Source organism: Bubalus bubalis, chromosome 5, assembly GCF_019923935.1.
Source record: "Bubalus bubalis isolate 160015118507 breed Murrah chromosome 5, NDDB_SH_1, whole genome shotgun sequence".
Classification (NCBI taxonomy): Eukaryota; Metazoa; Chordata; class Mammalia; order Artiodactyla; family Bovidae; genus Bubalus; species Bubalus bubalis.
Window position 1 is genome coordinate 86,225,392 of NC_059161.1, and position 15,979 is coordinate 86,241,370.

At 44.1% G+C, this 15,979-nt stretch overlaps 1 protein-coding gene and 1 non-coding gene across 3 annotated transcripts; both read right to left on the minus strand.

Annotated features, from left to right (window-relative positions):
• Positions 1-2,391: 2,391 nt before the first annotated feature.
• Positions 2,392-14,813, minus strand: LOC102407446 (PRAME family member 8). Of its 2 annotated transcripts, none has more exons than XM_045165789.1 (4): positions 14,610-14,813; positions 5,181-5,499; positions 4,247-4,819; positions 2,392-3,285 (listed from the first exon to the last, which is right to left on the minus strand). In XM_045165789.1, the coding sequence occupies exons 2-4, from the start codon at positions 5,465-5,467 to the stop codon at positions 2,733-2,735; spliced, it is 1,413 nt and encodes a 470-aa protein (XP_045021724.1). In that variant the 5' UTR covers positions 5,468-5,499; positions 14,610-14,813; the 3' UTR covers positions 2,392-2,732. The 2 variants fall into 2 exon arrangements, with proteins under 2 accessions (XP_045021724.1, XP_044799337.1); XM_044943402.1 differs by lacking the exon at positions 14,610-14,813 and adding an exon at positions 6,236-6,387.
• On the minus strand, positions 13,450-13,558 carry LOC112585371. The gene has a single exon (XR_003109836.2). It is a non-coding gene; the product is annotated as a U6 spliceosomal RNA (small nuclear RNA).
• Positions 14,814-15,979: the final 1,166 nt, after the last annotated feature.

Genomic DNA, 15,979 nt, shown 5'->3' on the forward strand with positions numbered 1-15,979 from the left:
AAGGTGAAGACTCCCTGAAGGGTGTTCTCTGTCTGAGTCACTTTGGGGAAGATTGGTTTCACCATATTTCTCTCATGACCTTTACATAGAAAGCATTAAAATGGATTCTACTCATGACATTTTAAACATAAACATGATGAAAAAAATATATATGTGTGTAACTGAGTCACTTTGCCCTACAGTTAAGATGAGACACAATAATTTAACTAAAATTATTTTTAATTGTGTGTTTAAATTGTGTTTATTTTTAATTGTGTGTTTAAGTAAAAACACAATGATTTAACTATACTTCAGTAAAAACTTTTCTTAAAAAAACCTGGGACTTCTGAGGTGGTCCAGAGTTTAAGAATCTATCTTACAGTGCAGGGGATGCCAGTTGAATCCCTGGCCCAGGAATATGTCTCATGCCACAGGGCAACTAAGCCCATAAGCAGCAACCATGAGCCCATGTGTAGCAACAAGTTAAGGCTGTGGACTGGAGCCTGTGCTCCAGAACGAGAGACGCCACCTCAAGGAGAAGCCCGAGCACTGCAATGAAGAGCAGCTGTGTGCACCACAGCTAGAGAAAGCTATGCAGCAAGGAAGACCTAGCACAGCCAAAACAAAATCAATCAATCAATCAGAAAATTAGTCTCTGAAGAAAGCTCATGGGCTGATATGGAGCTCTGCCACAGTGGCCAGATTCCAAGTTGGTCATTCTCGGGTATGCGGGAATCTGGGGGATATTCAGAAGGACCTTTCCTGCCTGAGCTTTCATCATTGTGCCAAAGAAAATCAGAGACAGACACGGGGTTACGTGTTGAAGACAAATCTTATTCAGCATGATGACAATAGACTGCCAAATGGGCTTCTTTTGTTTTTTTTATTAATTTTTTTTTTTATTTTTTTATTTTTTAAATTTTATTTTATTTTTAAACTTTACATAACTGTATTAGCTTTGCCAAATATCAAAATGAATCCGCCACAGGTATACATGTGTTCCCCATCCTGAACCCTCCTCCCTCCTCCCTCCCCATTCCATCCCTCTGGGTCGTCCCAGTGCACCAGCCCCAAGCATCCAGTATCATGCATCGAACCTGGACTGGCAACTCATTTCATACATGATATTTTACATGTTTCAATGCCATTCTCCCAAATCTTCCCACCCTCTCCCTCTCCCACAGAGTCCATAAGACTGTTCTATACATCCGTGTCTCTTTTGCTGTCTCGTACACAGGGTTATTGTTACCATCTTTCTAAATTCCATATATATGTGTTAGTATACTGTATTGGTGTTTTTCTTTCTGGCTTACTTCACTCTGTATAATAGGCTCCAGTTTCATCCACCTCATTAGAACTGATTCAAATGTATTCTTTTTAATGGCTGAGTAATACTCCATTGTGTATATGTACCACAGCTTTCTTATCCATTCATCTGCTGATGGACATCTAGGTTGCTTCAATGGGCTTCTTTTGACATTCCTCCCGAATTTGGCTTCTCCAGCTTCCCTGTGGACTTGATGAATTACTGCCACTGGACCACAATTGATTTTCACTAATCATTATTTAATTTGTTCTAACTTGTTTTCAAATGGTTTATGTCTTCTGTCTCTCTTCGCTGTATTATGAATTTATAAATGTAACGAGCTATATACCTTATAGCCCATCTACTTTATAAAATAGTGTCTCCTGCAGTACCCAATGGGAACCCAGTCTTCTAACATAGTTAAATATCTTGAGGCTATCAATCACATTTAAAACCACATAGAGAATATTTGTAATAGTACATATCTAGATATGAGAAGAGGGATCAGGGAAAAATATTTTCTGCATCATTATAGACTAGTAAGACAGGAGATCCAGAGAATCATAAGAAATATTTTATAATGAATCTGCAGCTGATTGAGGGAGAGAGTAGGGAGCTGAGAATAAAAATGGCCAACTATAAGTTACATGGTGTAAAGGCATTTTATTATACATCTTGATATGCTGATGTCAAAACATGCTCTACTAAGTCTTCCTCGATAGGGAAGAACAAGAGTAGGTATGGGAATAAAATAAAACTCTTATTGACATGACCTAGCCTTCAAAAGACATACTTCTGAAATATACTTCTGGTATAAACGTAACAAAACCATATTTCATGCCTGTATGATTTTAGTGTTTTTCTCATAGGAATATGCATGTAAGTACCCACTCTTGACAGGATGTGCTATTGAGGACCACTGAGTGTATTTCCTTTGCTGTTTGTATTAACCACCAGAACTAAGTAAGGAAACCATGAAGAAAAAAGATAACTAGGGAATGATGGAGTTTCAGATGATACGCAACAGAGGGCTTCCACTCCACCAGTAACTGGACATCCATGAGATGTAAATACAGAAAGCAGAATAATATCACGGATGCCATTTATCATTTACACTGAACGTCTCTTTATTTCTGATCATTTCTACAAGTGTGCATACAGAAATAACTTGAACATCTGTGTCTCAGATTGAATCTTCCAGAAACTCAGTTTCATATTTGACTCTATAAACACATCTCTAGAAAAGTCACATCAATTCCTCAAGTCAACACTCCCTTTTGGAATCCTGCACCCCTGCTGGATCTGGTTTTTCAATCACACTGAGCTTATATCAGAAATCAGGGCTGTGTTTTCCCTTCATAATGGATGTATGTCCTAGATTTCAGTTTTCAAGTGTCCAGAAGAAAGCTTCTGATAGAAGCAACCGACCAGGCAGGGTATTACAGAATTATGTGTTGGGACTCAGGTGAGCACACATGTCATCACCACAGTGAGGACAGGGGCTGAGGCTAACCCAAATCTTCCTGGGACGTTCTAAGTCTGTAAGGATCACCCTTAGCTTAGCCTTTATCTGAGCAAGGCTCTCCAAATTAAGGACACCCAGAGAGCTGTAACTCTCCCGAGGGGCTGGATAAAGCTCTACATTTAAATCAGGGAGCCTGTCAGTATGACGCAGCACACTCTCCAGGACAGCCATGGAGATGAGGTTTCCGCACATGGTGAGGACCCTGAGCTGGGAGCAGCAGCTCAGGGCAGGCAGAAAGCCCATGAGGTGGACGTCCGTGATCCCACACAGATTTAAGTCCAGTTCTTCCAGAGTGCCTGCAACTTTCTCCAGTAGGACTTGAAGGAGCTTGGGATTAAAGTCGGTCAGGGTGACGCCACTAAGATTCAGGCCCTTCAGCTGACAGATTTTTGGACACCAGGACAGATGGGTCAGGTCTGATTCTGTAAGCAGGCAGTTGGTGATTGAGATGTTGTCCAAGGGGGTCTTCAAGCACCTGGGGTGGAGGGGGGGAAGAAGCAATTAGATGAGGGAAACCAAAGTAGCAGTTGAGTTCCAAGAGGAGAACTCAATGATTGGCCCAAAGCTGATACAGTTCAAATTCTAGAATGTGCAGTCTCATTCTAGGTTGAGTCCTGCCATTTTCTTAGTGTGACTGGATCACATTCACATGATCTTGAAAGCCGTCTTTCCTCATCTGTCAAGCAGAGTACAGTACACTCTACTTCCTTAGCAGGATGAATAGACATAATGGAATGCACTAGAACATGATCAGAGGAGAGCATGACACAAAGTGTCCATCAGGGTGGACATCAAGAGTGTTAGTTCTGGGAGATGAGATAAAAAATGCTTTTCATTTAGATCGCCACTCTGTGGGTGAGCTGCCAGTCATATACCTCTGGCCAGGTGAGGCTCTTGGCATACCTGCAGAAAGGGGCTGCCAGTCTTTAGGGACTCCCAGCCCTATGACATCTACAAACTTTCTATCACTTTTTACATTCTTTTTGCTCTGCTTTGCTACCATCATCTCCAGAACCATGCATTTCCCATGTATTAATTACCTTATATGCAGCAAAAGGCCACCTGTCACTGACTTGGACTTTAAAACAGGCTCCTTGTGGTCACAGGTTAGTGACCACAGAGTTCTTTTCACAACGCTCAGGCTGATGTGATTTTCCCTCTTCAATGCCCCCTTCGCTTACCTATACATAAATCTTCAGAACACAGAAATCTCTCCCCCAAGAAGAAATCACATACACACTTGCACTAGATCTAGGCCCCCTAACTTGTGGGTTCCCAGCATGGTGTCCCTTTCCAGAGCTTCTGTAACCGATTCCCCCCACCTGGATTGCTGTGCTTCTGTAATACTGCATTTCACAGTGGAGCAGCAGATGAGACACTTCCCTTGATATTCTACCATTGTGTCCACTGTTAATCAGCTGCTGGTAGAGCCTCACCTGAGCATCTGGTCCAGACGGCCTTCAAGGAAGGATGGAGCTTCCATGCAGAGTTCCCGGAGGTTCTGCAGCCGGAGGATCTGAGAGGTCAATTTCAGAAGATCCTGATGGTTCTGCTCCTCAACAGCAGACCCACGAATGTGGGAGAGAATGAGACTCTGAACATTGCTCATCTGACCTAGGAGAGGAGCAAACTGGGCCAGGGTGGACAGCTTCTGGGTGAAACTCAGTTTCACCATCTGTACACAGTCCAGCTTCACCATCCTGAGAACTTTCTTCATATTTTCCTTGGACATTGAAATAATCTTCATCTTCTTACAGCACAGGTGTATGGAGGCTTTTCTCTGCTCCACCCACCTGAAGAGGTAGGTAAGGAATTTCTCCAGGGGCTTTTTCATAAGACAAAGTTCTATGTACACTTCTAAGGGAGTCAAGGGGTGCCTTTTCCTGGACATGTCCTCAGCCACTGGAACCAGCAGTGAGCTTGAGGGCATGTGGCCCTTGCCTCCAGACCACATGTTCCAGAAGTCCTGGCCGGTATTCCTTAAGTCCAGCACCTGCAGCTTGCCCCTCCTGTGGGGAAACAGCAGATGGGTGGGGTGAGATTATTCAAAATCCACACTGAATGAACCCACAGCCTCAGAGTTCAGGCAACATCCCATCTCCCCGTCTGTGCTCTTACTTCACAGTCCTGCTCTCACTTGTTGTGTTTCTTTCCTTTCTTGCTCCCTCTCCCCCAGCTCTTTTTTCTCTCCCATCCTTCCTATTATATATTTGTAAGGGATTTCCCAAAGTGATCTCAGCAATTCTTCTGAAAAAGCCTCTGAGCTTTTTCAGAAGCCTCTGGTCCACCACTTGGTCATCCACTCTGCCTGGCACCATGTGTCTCTTCCAGGAATCCAAGACCCTGCCAGGCTCCCTGGATCTGACTCACCTGGGGTGAACCTTCTGGGCAAGCAGGACATCAAGGCCTTCCAGCACTGCTTGTAAGGTTCTTTGGTGAGGCTTTTGCATCAGGCCCCCCAGAGGCAGGCGGGCAAAGGGCCAGGCTGGCACCATAGCCTTCAGGGTCTCCCTGCGTCGGCCAAAGACGGCAGCCATGAAGAGTGGTGGGTAGAGCTCTGTGGGCAGAAACTCCAAAGTCGAGATGGCTAAGGGCTCGTCTCTCAGCAGGCCAACTGCTGCCAAGTTCACAAGTCTGGGAGGGTTGTGAACACTCATCCTGACTCTTCTCTGAATTGAATCCTGGGAAACTGCAAAGAGACAAGACATCCTTCTCAGAACAATCATGGTTACATCAGGGTAGTCTCTCTCCCCACACTTCAGAGAAATCAAATCAAGGTCACAGTCATTGCTCCGGCAATGATGAATCAGAATGGAAGACTTCGGTGTGTCTGGATTCCAGTCTGGGTTTATGTCCCTAAGGCCAGAGCTCTCCCCATCCTGCCACTAGAGCAAGAATCTAACAAGTTGCAGGAAGGAAGAAAGCCAACTGGAGGCTCATCTGTTTCCATCCACTGCTTTCCTTAATGCATGTCCCTCTTGCACATCTGCACCAGGAGACTGAAAAAGCTGACTCTCTTTGTTTTTATGGTGAAAAAAAAAAAAAAGAACTATTGTTTAAAGCCCAAACTATGGGGACAGGAGTTCATGCAGAACACAGCTTCCATCCTCAGTTCCCAAAGTCAACTTAGCTGGGAAAGATTAAGGAGATACTTGTAAAGGGAATGCCATTTGTGTATAGAGTAAAAACCTTAAATGTCAAGAAACAGCATGTCAAACAGATGTCTTTAAAAAGAAAAACTGCTGGTTAAGACTTTTAAATAATAGAAACCAAAGCACAAATCAAAATGTTTAGAATTGGAAAATTATATATATATATATTGGAAAATATAGAAAAGTATACTTTGAGGCAAAAAGATAGATTTAAATTTAACCTAAAGAAGAGAAAAAAGTAAACTCTCCATGCCATGTCAAACTGCGTTATACCATTCATTGCATGCTGGCCATTGGCAGAACATCCCTCACTGAGGTTAATTCACCAGGTCTGATGTGGTCGGGTGGGGGTGCTGCTCAGACCTCAGACTTGGTGGAGAACACAAGGAGTGACTCCAGAGCGAGAAGTTTCTGCGTCTATTCTTTGGTGCTGGGGCATTTTATGGAACTTTTTAACCACATCTTTTCTCCTTTCAACTGCTAACTTCCAATCAGTAGGCATTACCTGATTGGATTCCAGAGCATCCCTCAGGTTCATCCTGATTGGGTTACTGCCAGTCTCCAGATGAATTGATTGAGTCAGATCATCATTCATTCATCTTTCATTCATGAAAGAAAAAGAATTGGGGGAGGGGGAATCTAGGACTTATTCAGTGATTCACTATACAAAATAGATTGAGTTTTGTTAATATGGCCACCGAAATAAAAAGATGCTTACTCCTTAGAGGAAAAGTTATGACCAATCTAGAGAGCATATTACAAAGCAGAGACATTATTTTGCATGAAATGTTCCCTTGGTATTTCTAATTTTCTTGAAGAGATCTCTAGTCTCTCCTGCCCTATTATTTTCCTCTATTTCTTTGCATTTTTCACTTAAAATGGATTTCTTATCTCTCCTTGCTGTTTTCTGGAACTCTGCATTCAGATGGATATATTTTTCCTTTTCTCCTTTGCCTTTCACTTCTTTTTTTTTTTTTTTTCCAGCTATTTTTAAGGCCTCCTCAGAAAACCATTTTGCCTTTTGGCATTTCTTTTCTTGGGGATGGTTTTGATCACCACCTCCTGTACAATGTTACAAACCTCTGTCCACAGTTCTTCAAGCACTTTATCTATCAGATCTATTCCCTTGAATCTATTTGTCACTTCCACTGTATAATCATGAGTCTTTCCTGATAGCTCAGTTAGTAAAGAATGTGTATGCAATGCAGGAGACCCAGTTCCATTCCTGGGTCCGGAAGATGCACTAGAGAAGGGATGGGCTATCCACTCCAGTGTTCTTGGGCTTCCCTTGTGGCTCAGCTGATAAAGAAATTGCCTGAAATGTGGAAGATCTGGGCTTGATCTCTGGGTTGGGAAGATACCCTGGAGAAGTGAAAGGCTCCACACTCCATTATTCTGGCCTGGACAATTCCATTGACTGTATTGTCCATGGGTCTCAAAGAATCGGACACAACTGAGTGACTTTCACTTTTTTGATTTAGGTTAGACCTGAATGGCCTAGTGGTTTTCCCTACATTCTTCAATTTGAATCTGAATTCGGCAAGAAGTTCATGATCTGGCCACAGTCAACTCCCAGACTTGTTTTTGCTGGCTATATGAGTCTCTCATTTTTGACTACAAGGAATATAATCAACCTGTTTTGGTATTGACCATTTGGTGATATCCATGTGTAGAGTCTTCTCTTGGGTTAATGGAAAGGGTGTTTGCTATGACAGGTGTGTTCTTTTCACAACACTCTGTTAGCCTCTGCCTGCTTCATTTTGTACTGCAAGGTCAAACTTGTCTGTTACTCTTGACTTCCTACACTTTCATTCTAGCCCCCTATGATGAAAAGGTCATCTTTTTTTGTTTTTAGCTCTAGAAGGTCACATAGGTCTTCATAGAACCGTTCAACTTCAGTTTTCAGTGTTAGTCGTTGGGGCATCAATTCAGTTCCGTCACTCAGTCGTGTCTGACTCTTTGTGACCCCATGGACCGCAGCCAGGTTTCCCTGTCCATCACCAACCCCTGGGGCTTTCTCAAACTTATGTCAATCATTGGACATGTCCATGGTTTGCCTTGGAAAAGAGCCGAGATCATTCTGTCATTTTTGAGACTATACCCAAGTATTGCATTTCAGATTCTTTTGTTGACTATGAAGGCTACTACATTTCTTCAAAGAGATTCTTTCCCATAGTAGTAGATATAATGGTCATCTGAATTAAATTCGCCCATTCCTGTCATAGCTGAAGGGATGAGAAGGACTCCTCCAATTGTCAGATCACATAAATGTTGGAAAAGGCTGTGATGTTAGTGGAAATGTGGAAATTTCAAAATTCAAGGTGGTGATGTTCCTCTGGGATCACAGTTACTATGAGATCAAAAAGAAGAATGTTTTAAAGTTGAAATGAATTTTCTGAAAATAGCTCGAGGCCTGATATGGAAGCTAAAAAAGTGGTCAGACTCCAAATTGGTCATCCTTGAGTATGTGGGAATCTGGGGGATACTTGAAGAACGCTTCCTGCCTGAGCAGTAATCAGCTGAGGGAGTTCTTTCCAAGGAAAATCAGACGCAGACACTGGTGTAAGTGGCTACATCAAATTTTATTTAGGACACTGATAATACAGATAAGGATACCCTAGCATCTCAGGTCATCCAACTTCAACAGATACAGGTGGTAGGGACTCACAATTCAGAAGCAGTGTGTTTCTTGGCTGGTAATTGCCTATGAGGAGGAATCAGGTCTGCAAAGGATCTTGGCTGAACCAAACTAGTAGATTTTTTGCTAAGGGCAGCCCAGATGAACTGGATACTAATAGTGGCAGTGAGGAAGTTTGATCAGATTCTTGGGGAGACCAGATATCAAGATCAGATCAGATCAGATACGATCAGTCGCTCAGTTGTGTCCGACTCTTTGCGACTCCATGAATTGTAGCACGCCAGGCCTTCCTGTCCCTCACCAACTCCCGGAGTTCACTGAGACTCACGTCCATCGAGTCAGTGATGCCATCCAGCCATCTCATCCTCTGTCGTCCCCTTCCCCTCTTGCCCCCAGTCCCTCCCAGCATCAGAGTCTTTTCCAATGAGTCAACTCTTCGAGTGAGGTGGTCAAAGTACTGGAGTTTCAGCTTTAGCATAAGTCCTTCCTAAGAAATCCCAGGGCTGATCTCCTTCAGAATGGACTGGTTGGATGTCCTTGCAGTCCAAGGGACTCTCAAGAGTCTTCTCCAACACCACAGTTCAAAAGCATCAATTCTTCAGCGCTCAGCCTTCTTCACAGTCCAACTCTCACATCCACACATGACCACAGGAAAAACCATAGAGCTAACATCCAAAAAAGATGTCCTTTTCATTATAGGGGACTGGAATGCAAAAGTAGGAAGTCAAGAAACACCTGGAGTAACAGGCAAATTTGGCCTTGGAATATGCAATGAAGCAGGGCAAAGACTAATAGAGTTTTGCCAAGAAAATGCACTGGTCATAACAAACACCCTCTTCCAACAACACAAGAGAAGACTCTATATATGGACATCAGCAGATGGTCAACACCGAAATCAGATTGATTATATTCTTTGCAGCCAAAGATGGTGAAGCTCTATACAGTCAGCAAAAACAAGACCAGGAGCTGACTGTGGCTCAGACCATGAACTCCTTACTGCCAAATTCAGACTTAAATCGAAGAAAGTAGGGAAAACCACTAGACCATTCAGGTATGACCTAAATCAAATCCTTTATGATTATACAGATATCAAGAGTGGGTTTTTTTGCTGAACTGACTTAGAATTATTATTCAAACTGGATTTTACAAGGAAGCCCTCTGATAATTCGAGGAGAAGGATCACGAGCCTGAATAAATTTTGGTGAAACAATGCTTTCCCTGCCTCATTTGTGTAACCCAGTGAGCAGGTGCATCTAGCGGGGACTCGGTAGACATTCTCCCTCAGTTCCACTTGCCGTCTTCTCCTACACTTTCCTTTGGAGACAATTACTTCACTTGCCATGTCAGTAAACAAAGGTTATTGCAGCCCAAAGGCCGTCATCCACTGCAGCCCCAAGACAGTGTGCCCTGAGGGCAGTTCAAGGAGGAGAAGAAGGTCGGTGTCCTGAGGTGGTCACCATGAATGTCACATGGATGACTTCAATAAGACCAGACTCCTGCCTCTTTCCATACAGAGAAAAAAAGAAAAAAAGAAAAAATTCCCTGGTGGTCCAGTGATTAAGAATCCACCAGTCAGTGCAAGGGATACAGGTTAGATCCCTGGTCTGGGAAAATCCCACGGGCTGCAGAGCAACTAAGCCCAAGCCCCACAAGCACCGAACTGGGGCCTGGGAGCCGTGACTACTGAAGCACATACACCCTGGCGCCATGCTCTGCAATGAGAGAAGCCACCAAAATGAGAAACCAGTGCATTTCTACTTCTCTAGTGCCCCTGCTCGCCACAACAAGAGAAAGGCTGTGCATAGCAAGGAAGACCCAGAACAGCCAAAATAAGTAAAATTTAAAATGCATGAAAATTAGTGAGATGTATCATTTTTATCATGTGCAATAATTCTTTGATATTTTCTGATTTTTTTTTAACACCAAATGATTTTATATACTGTAAGGTAAGGTAAGTTACTTCAGTCATGTCCGGCTCTGTGCGACCCATCGGGCTCTCCTTATAACTTTTTTTTTTTTTCCTCCTTATAACTTTTGAACAGTTCCTTAGAGCTATCTGAGAAGCCACCCTTCTGCCTATAATCTGTAGTCACCAAATAAAACATATTTCTCACCTTTTAGGTTGTGTATTTGTCATTTGATATGCTCTTCCGAGACCTTTTCCCAATGCACATGTCCTGGCCCCACTCACCTGAGTTCCAGGAGTTACATGGAAACTGCCAATGAAAACATTAGCCACCCCCTGAAAGTAGAGAGAGATTTTATTTGGTAGCAATGTTTAGGACCCAAGCCCAGGAGACAGAATCTCAGATGCTCTGAGAAAACTGCTCCAAGAAGGCAGGAGGGGGAGTCATGTGATAAAATTTGTAAAAAGGGAGAAGGCAGTCTGAACATCAAAGATTGTTGTTGTTCAGTCACTCAGTCTGACTTTGCAATCCCAGGGGCTGCTGTAAGAAAAATCAGATTTCAAGTGAAGGAATTTAGCATACTGCATATGTGAAGATGCAAGCCTCTGGGCTCATTGAATTCATTCCTTTTATATGCACCTCAGCTCTCTGGGGCCAAATCCTGTTTCCTTGTTCAACTTAAGGAGTGGTAGATGCCCCAGATGGCTGCTTCTTTCACTCCCTGAGCTCCTCAGAGATCACCATGGGGAGCAGTGACATCTGTTGGACTGGAGGTCTGGGAGCCCTCATTCACATTTGGACGCCATAGAAATCTCTGGTGACTCTGTCATTTCTTGTTTATTGAAATGGCAAGAGATGTCTTCATTTCACAAAACTTTCTGTACCTTCTATTCAATAATATTGTGAACCCAAAAATGCTCTAAATATAATGTCTACATCCCAAAGGAAATCAGTCCTGAATATTCATTGGAAGGACTGATGCTGAGGCTGAAACTCAAATAACTTTGGCCACCTGAGGCAAAGAACTGACTCATTTGAAAAGACCCTGATGCTGGGAAAGATTGAAGGCAGAAGAAGGGGATGACAGAGGATGAGATGGTTGGATGGCACCACCGACTCAACAGACATGAGTCTGAGGAATCTCCGGGAGTTAGTGATAGACAGGGAGGCCTGGTGTGCTGCAGGCTGTGGGGTCACAAAGGGTTGGACACGACTGAGCAACTGAACTCAACTAAAGTGAACTATTAAAAATATCCTTGGCAATCTTTCGACTCAAAATTTTGTTGATCTACATATTTTTTTAAAGAAACAATTCTTGTTCATTTACGGCTAAAATCAGTTTTTAAATCACATTGTTTTTTGAGTCTTCTAAGCAAGTACAATATTTTTAAATTACCCACGTGACTTCTTAAAAATAGCATATTGCCTCAATTAACTTTAGAGTGTTTTCTATATAAACCACTGAGCAAATATTTATACTCAATGATATTACCGGAAGACACAAATTTTTAAATATTTATTTATTTATTTATTTATTTGGCTGCCCTGGGTCTTAGTCATGCACACAGGATCTTTGATCTTCCTTGTGACCCTGTGTGTGGGTATTGTGTGTGTGTGTGTGTGCCTATACATGTTCAGTTTGCTCCAACTCTTTGTGACCCCATGGACTGTAGCCCACCAGGCTCCTCTATCCATGGAATTTTCTAGGCAGGAGTACTGGAGTAGGGTGTCATTTCCTTCTCCAGGGGTTCTTCCCGACCCAGGGATAGAACCCATGTCTTCTGTGTCTCCTGCATTGGCAGGCAGATTCTTTGTCACTGGGCCACCTGGGAAATCTGAGGGATCATTCCGTTGTGGCATGCAAATACTTAGTTTCAGGATATGAAATCTAGTTTCTTGACCAGAGATTGAACCAGGGCCCACTGCACTGGGAGCATGGAGTCATACCCACTGGATCACCAGGGAAGTTCCAGGACAGCAAGGTTTATTGAAAATTCTAAAGTATACAGTCCTGATTACAAAACTGATTTTTATTCTGAGATGCTGTGGCCAGGGAAGCAGGTAGGGATTGAAAGTGGTTGATGCACAGTTTGGGAAAAAGAAACTAGAGAGAGAATTAAAGTTTCAAAGATGGAACTGGGGGACTTAAGACTTCTTGGATCAAGAGCCCTCTTCTTTGGGGCCAGGTCACTTTTTTTTAGTGTCTCGGCACACAGAAAGTATCTGTTGTGTTATGATAAAATCAGTCCTGTGTCCCCGGTCACATCTCCCATTGCTATATTTTGCTTTTATTCTTTTCCCATGGGGTTTTTCTCATGGCTTAGCCAGAGCAACAGGTGGCTGACTATTAACCCCTGCACTCTGGTCTGATCTACAAGCAGCTGGCCTAGAGACCTGAGGCTCAGAATGTCTATCACTGAAGATGAATCCAGTCTCTCCTACTCCCTCCCATCCCCAGCCCCCACCCTCACCCCCGCCCCCCGCACTGGGTACTGGAACAGTCTGGACGAATCCTGACTCATTGGTAAGCACATGTAATATGTGAGTCCAGTTTCAGCATCCAGATTTTTCTTTCCTCTGTTGTAAACAACAGTGGGAACAAAGTTGAAACAAAGTTCAAGGGATGAAGACTCATGCTATTCATGAGGAGGGAGAAGACTGTAAAAAAAAAAAAAAAATTGTGAAGTGCTTACATAATAATGAGCTCTTGTTCAACAACTCCAGAGCCCAGCCCTCAACAGGCAATATCTCATTTTGTGAAAGTCACTCAGTCATGTCTGACTCTTTGTGAACCCATGCACTATACAGTCCATGGAATTCTCCAGGGCAGAATACTGGAGAGGTCAGCCTTTCTGTTCTCCAGGGGATCTTCCCAACCCAGGGATTGAACCCATCTGAATTGCAGATGGATTATTTACCAGCTGAGGCTCCAGGGAAGCCTAAAAAATATGGAATGCTTCATGAATTTGTGTGTCATCCTTGTGCAGGGGCCATGACAAACTTCTCTGTATCGTTACAATTTCAGTATATGTGCTGCCAAAGCGAGAGCAAATATCTCGTTAGATCCTACTAAAAATCCCATAAACTGTACGTGCATCATTATATTCACTGTGGGGGAACCAAAGATCTGCCTAAGGTCCTCTAAGCCCTATATCCCCTTCCATCAGATCAGAAACAATTGCAGCCTCTGAATCCTTAGCAAGGAAACTTCTTATTTGTCTCCATTAGTTTAGACACACGGTGAGGGTTAAATTTATGTGTCAACTTCACTGTGAGTTGAGATGCCCAGATCACAGGTCAAAGATTAACACTAGGAGAATCTGCAAGGGAACTCCTAGGAGAGATTAGCATTGAAATCAGTAATTGAGTCAAGACATCAGCCCTCACCAGTATGGGTGGGCATCACTTTATCATCTGGGGGCTTGGATGGAACAAAGGCAACTGTTCGCCTTCTCTCTCTTCTTGGCCATGAATACTGGAGCCTCTAGCTCCTGAACCTGGAAAACTCCAGTACACACACAAGTGGCTCCCTGGTTCTCAGATCTTTAGTTTTGACTTAGAGCTACACCATCACTTCCATTGCTTTTCAACCTTAAGATTAGGCCTGAATTATACCATTAAGATTAGGTCTGAATTATACCATTAAGTCAGAGAAGGCAATGGCACCCCACTCCTGTACTTTTGCCTAGAAAACCCCATGGACGGAGGAGCCTGGTAGGCTGCAGTTCATGGGGTCGCGAAGAGTAGGACACGACTGAGCGACTTCACTTTCACTTTTCATTTTCATGCACTGGAGAAGGAAATGGCAACCCACTCCAGTGTTCTTGCCTGGAGAATCCCAGGGACGGGGAAGCCTGGTGGGCTGCCGTCTCTGGGGTCGCACAGAGTTGGACACGACTGAAGCGACTTAGCAGCAGTAGCAGGATACCATTAAGAACAGAGCGTGAGCGGCTGTGGCAGCGCACAGAGCGTGGCCTAGAGGAGCTACCCCACGTCCGAGGTCAGGGGCAGTAGCCGGGAGGAGCTACCCCACGTCCGAGGTCAGGGACGGCAGCCAAGAACGCCAGGCTGCAACACCGAAGGAGCAGCTGAGAGGACTTACCCTGCGTCCGAGGTCAGGGGCAGCAGCCGGGAAGAGCTACCTCACGTCGAGGTCAGGGGTGGCGGCAGCCGGGAGGAGCTACCCCAAGTCCGAGGTCAGGGGCGGCGGCCAAGAATGCCAAGCTGCGACAACGCAAAAGCGGAGAGGAGCTACAGCCGCACGAGGCCAGGGGCGGCAGCAGGGAGGAGCTACCCCCCTGCTGGCGCCGGGTGGGAGGAGCAACCTCACGTCCAAGGAGCGGTGGCTGCGCAGGCCCAGGAGGGCTTAGAGGAGCTATTCCACGTCAAGGTCAGGAGGGGCGGCAGTGAGGAGATACTCCTCGTTTTAGAAAAGGCAGAGGAACCAGAGATCAAATTGCCAACATCCGCTGGATCATGGAAAAAGCAAGAGAGTTCCAGAAAAACATCTATTTCTGCTTTATTGACTATGCCAAAGCTTTTGACTGTGTGGATCACAGTAAACTGTGAACAATTCTGAAAGAGATGGGGATACCAGACCACATGACCTACCTCTTGAGAAATCTGTATGCAGGTCAGGAAGCAACAGTTAAAACTGGACCTGGAACTACAGACTGGTTCCAAATAGGAAAAGGAGTACGTCAAGGCTGTATATTGTCACCCTGCTTATTTAAATTCTATGCAGAGTACATCATGAGAAACGCTGGACTGGAAGAAACACAAGCTGGAATCAAGATTGTCAGGAGAAATATCAATAACCTCAGATATGCAGATGACGCCACCCTTATGGCAGAAAGTGAAGAGGAACTACAAAGGCTATTGATGGAAGTGAAAGTGGAGAGTGAAAATGTTGGCTTAAAGCTCAACATTCAGAAAACGAAGATCATGTCATCTGGTCCGATCACTTCATGGGAAATAGATGGGTAAACAGTGGAAACGGTGTCAGACTTTATTTTGGGGGGCTCCAAAATCACCGCAGATGGTGATCAAAGCCATAAAATTAAAAGACGCTTACTCCTTGGAAGAAAAGTTATGACCAACCTAGATAGCATATTCAAAAGCAGGGACATTACTTTACCAACAAAGGTCCGTGTAGTCAAGGCTATGGTTTTTCCTGTGGTCATGTATGGATGTGAGAGTTGGACTGTGAAGAAGGCTGAGCGCCGAAGAATTGATGCTTTTGAACTGTGGTGTTGGAGAAGACTCTTGAGAGTCCCTTGGCATGCAAGGAGATCCAACCAGTCCATTCTGAAGGAGATCAGCCCTGGGATTTCTTTGGAAGGAATGATGCTAAAGCTGAAACTCCAGTACTTTGACCACCTCACTCGAAGAGTTGACTCACTGGAAAAGACTCTGATGCTGGGAGGGATTGGGGGCAAGAGGGGAAGGGGACGACAGAGGATGAGATGGCTG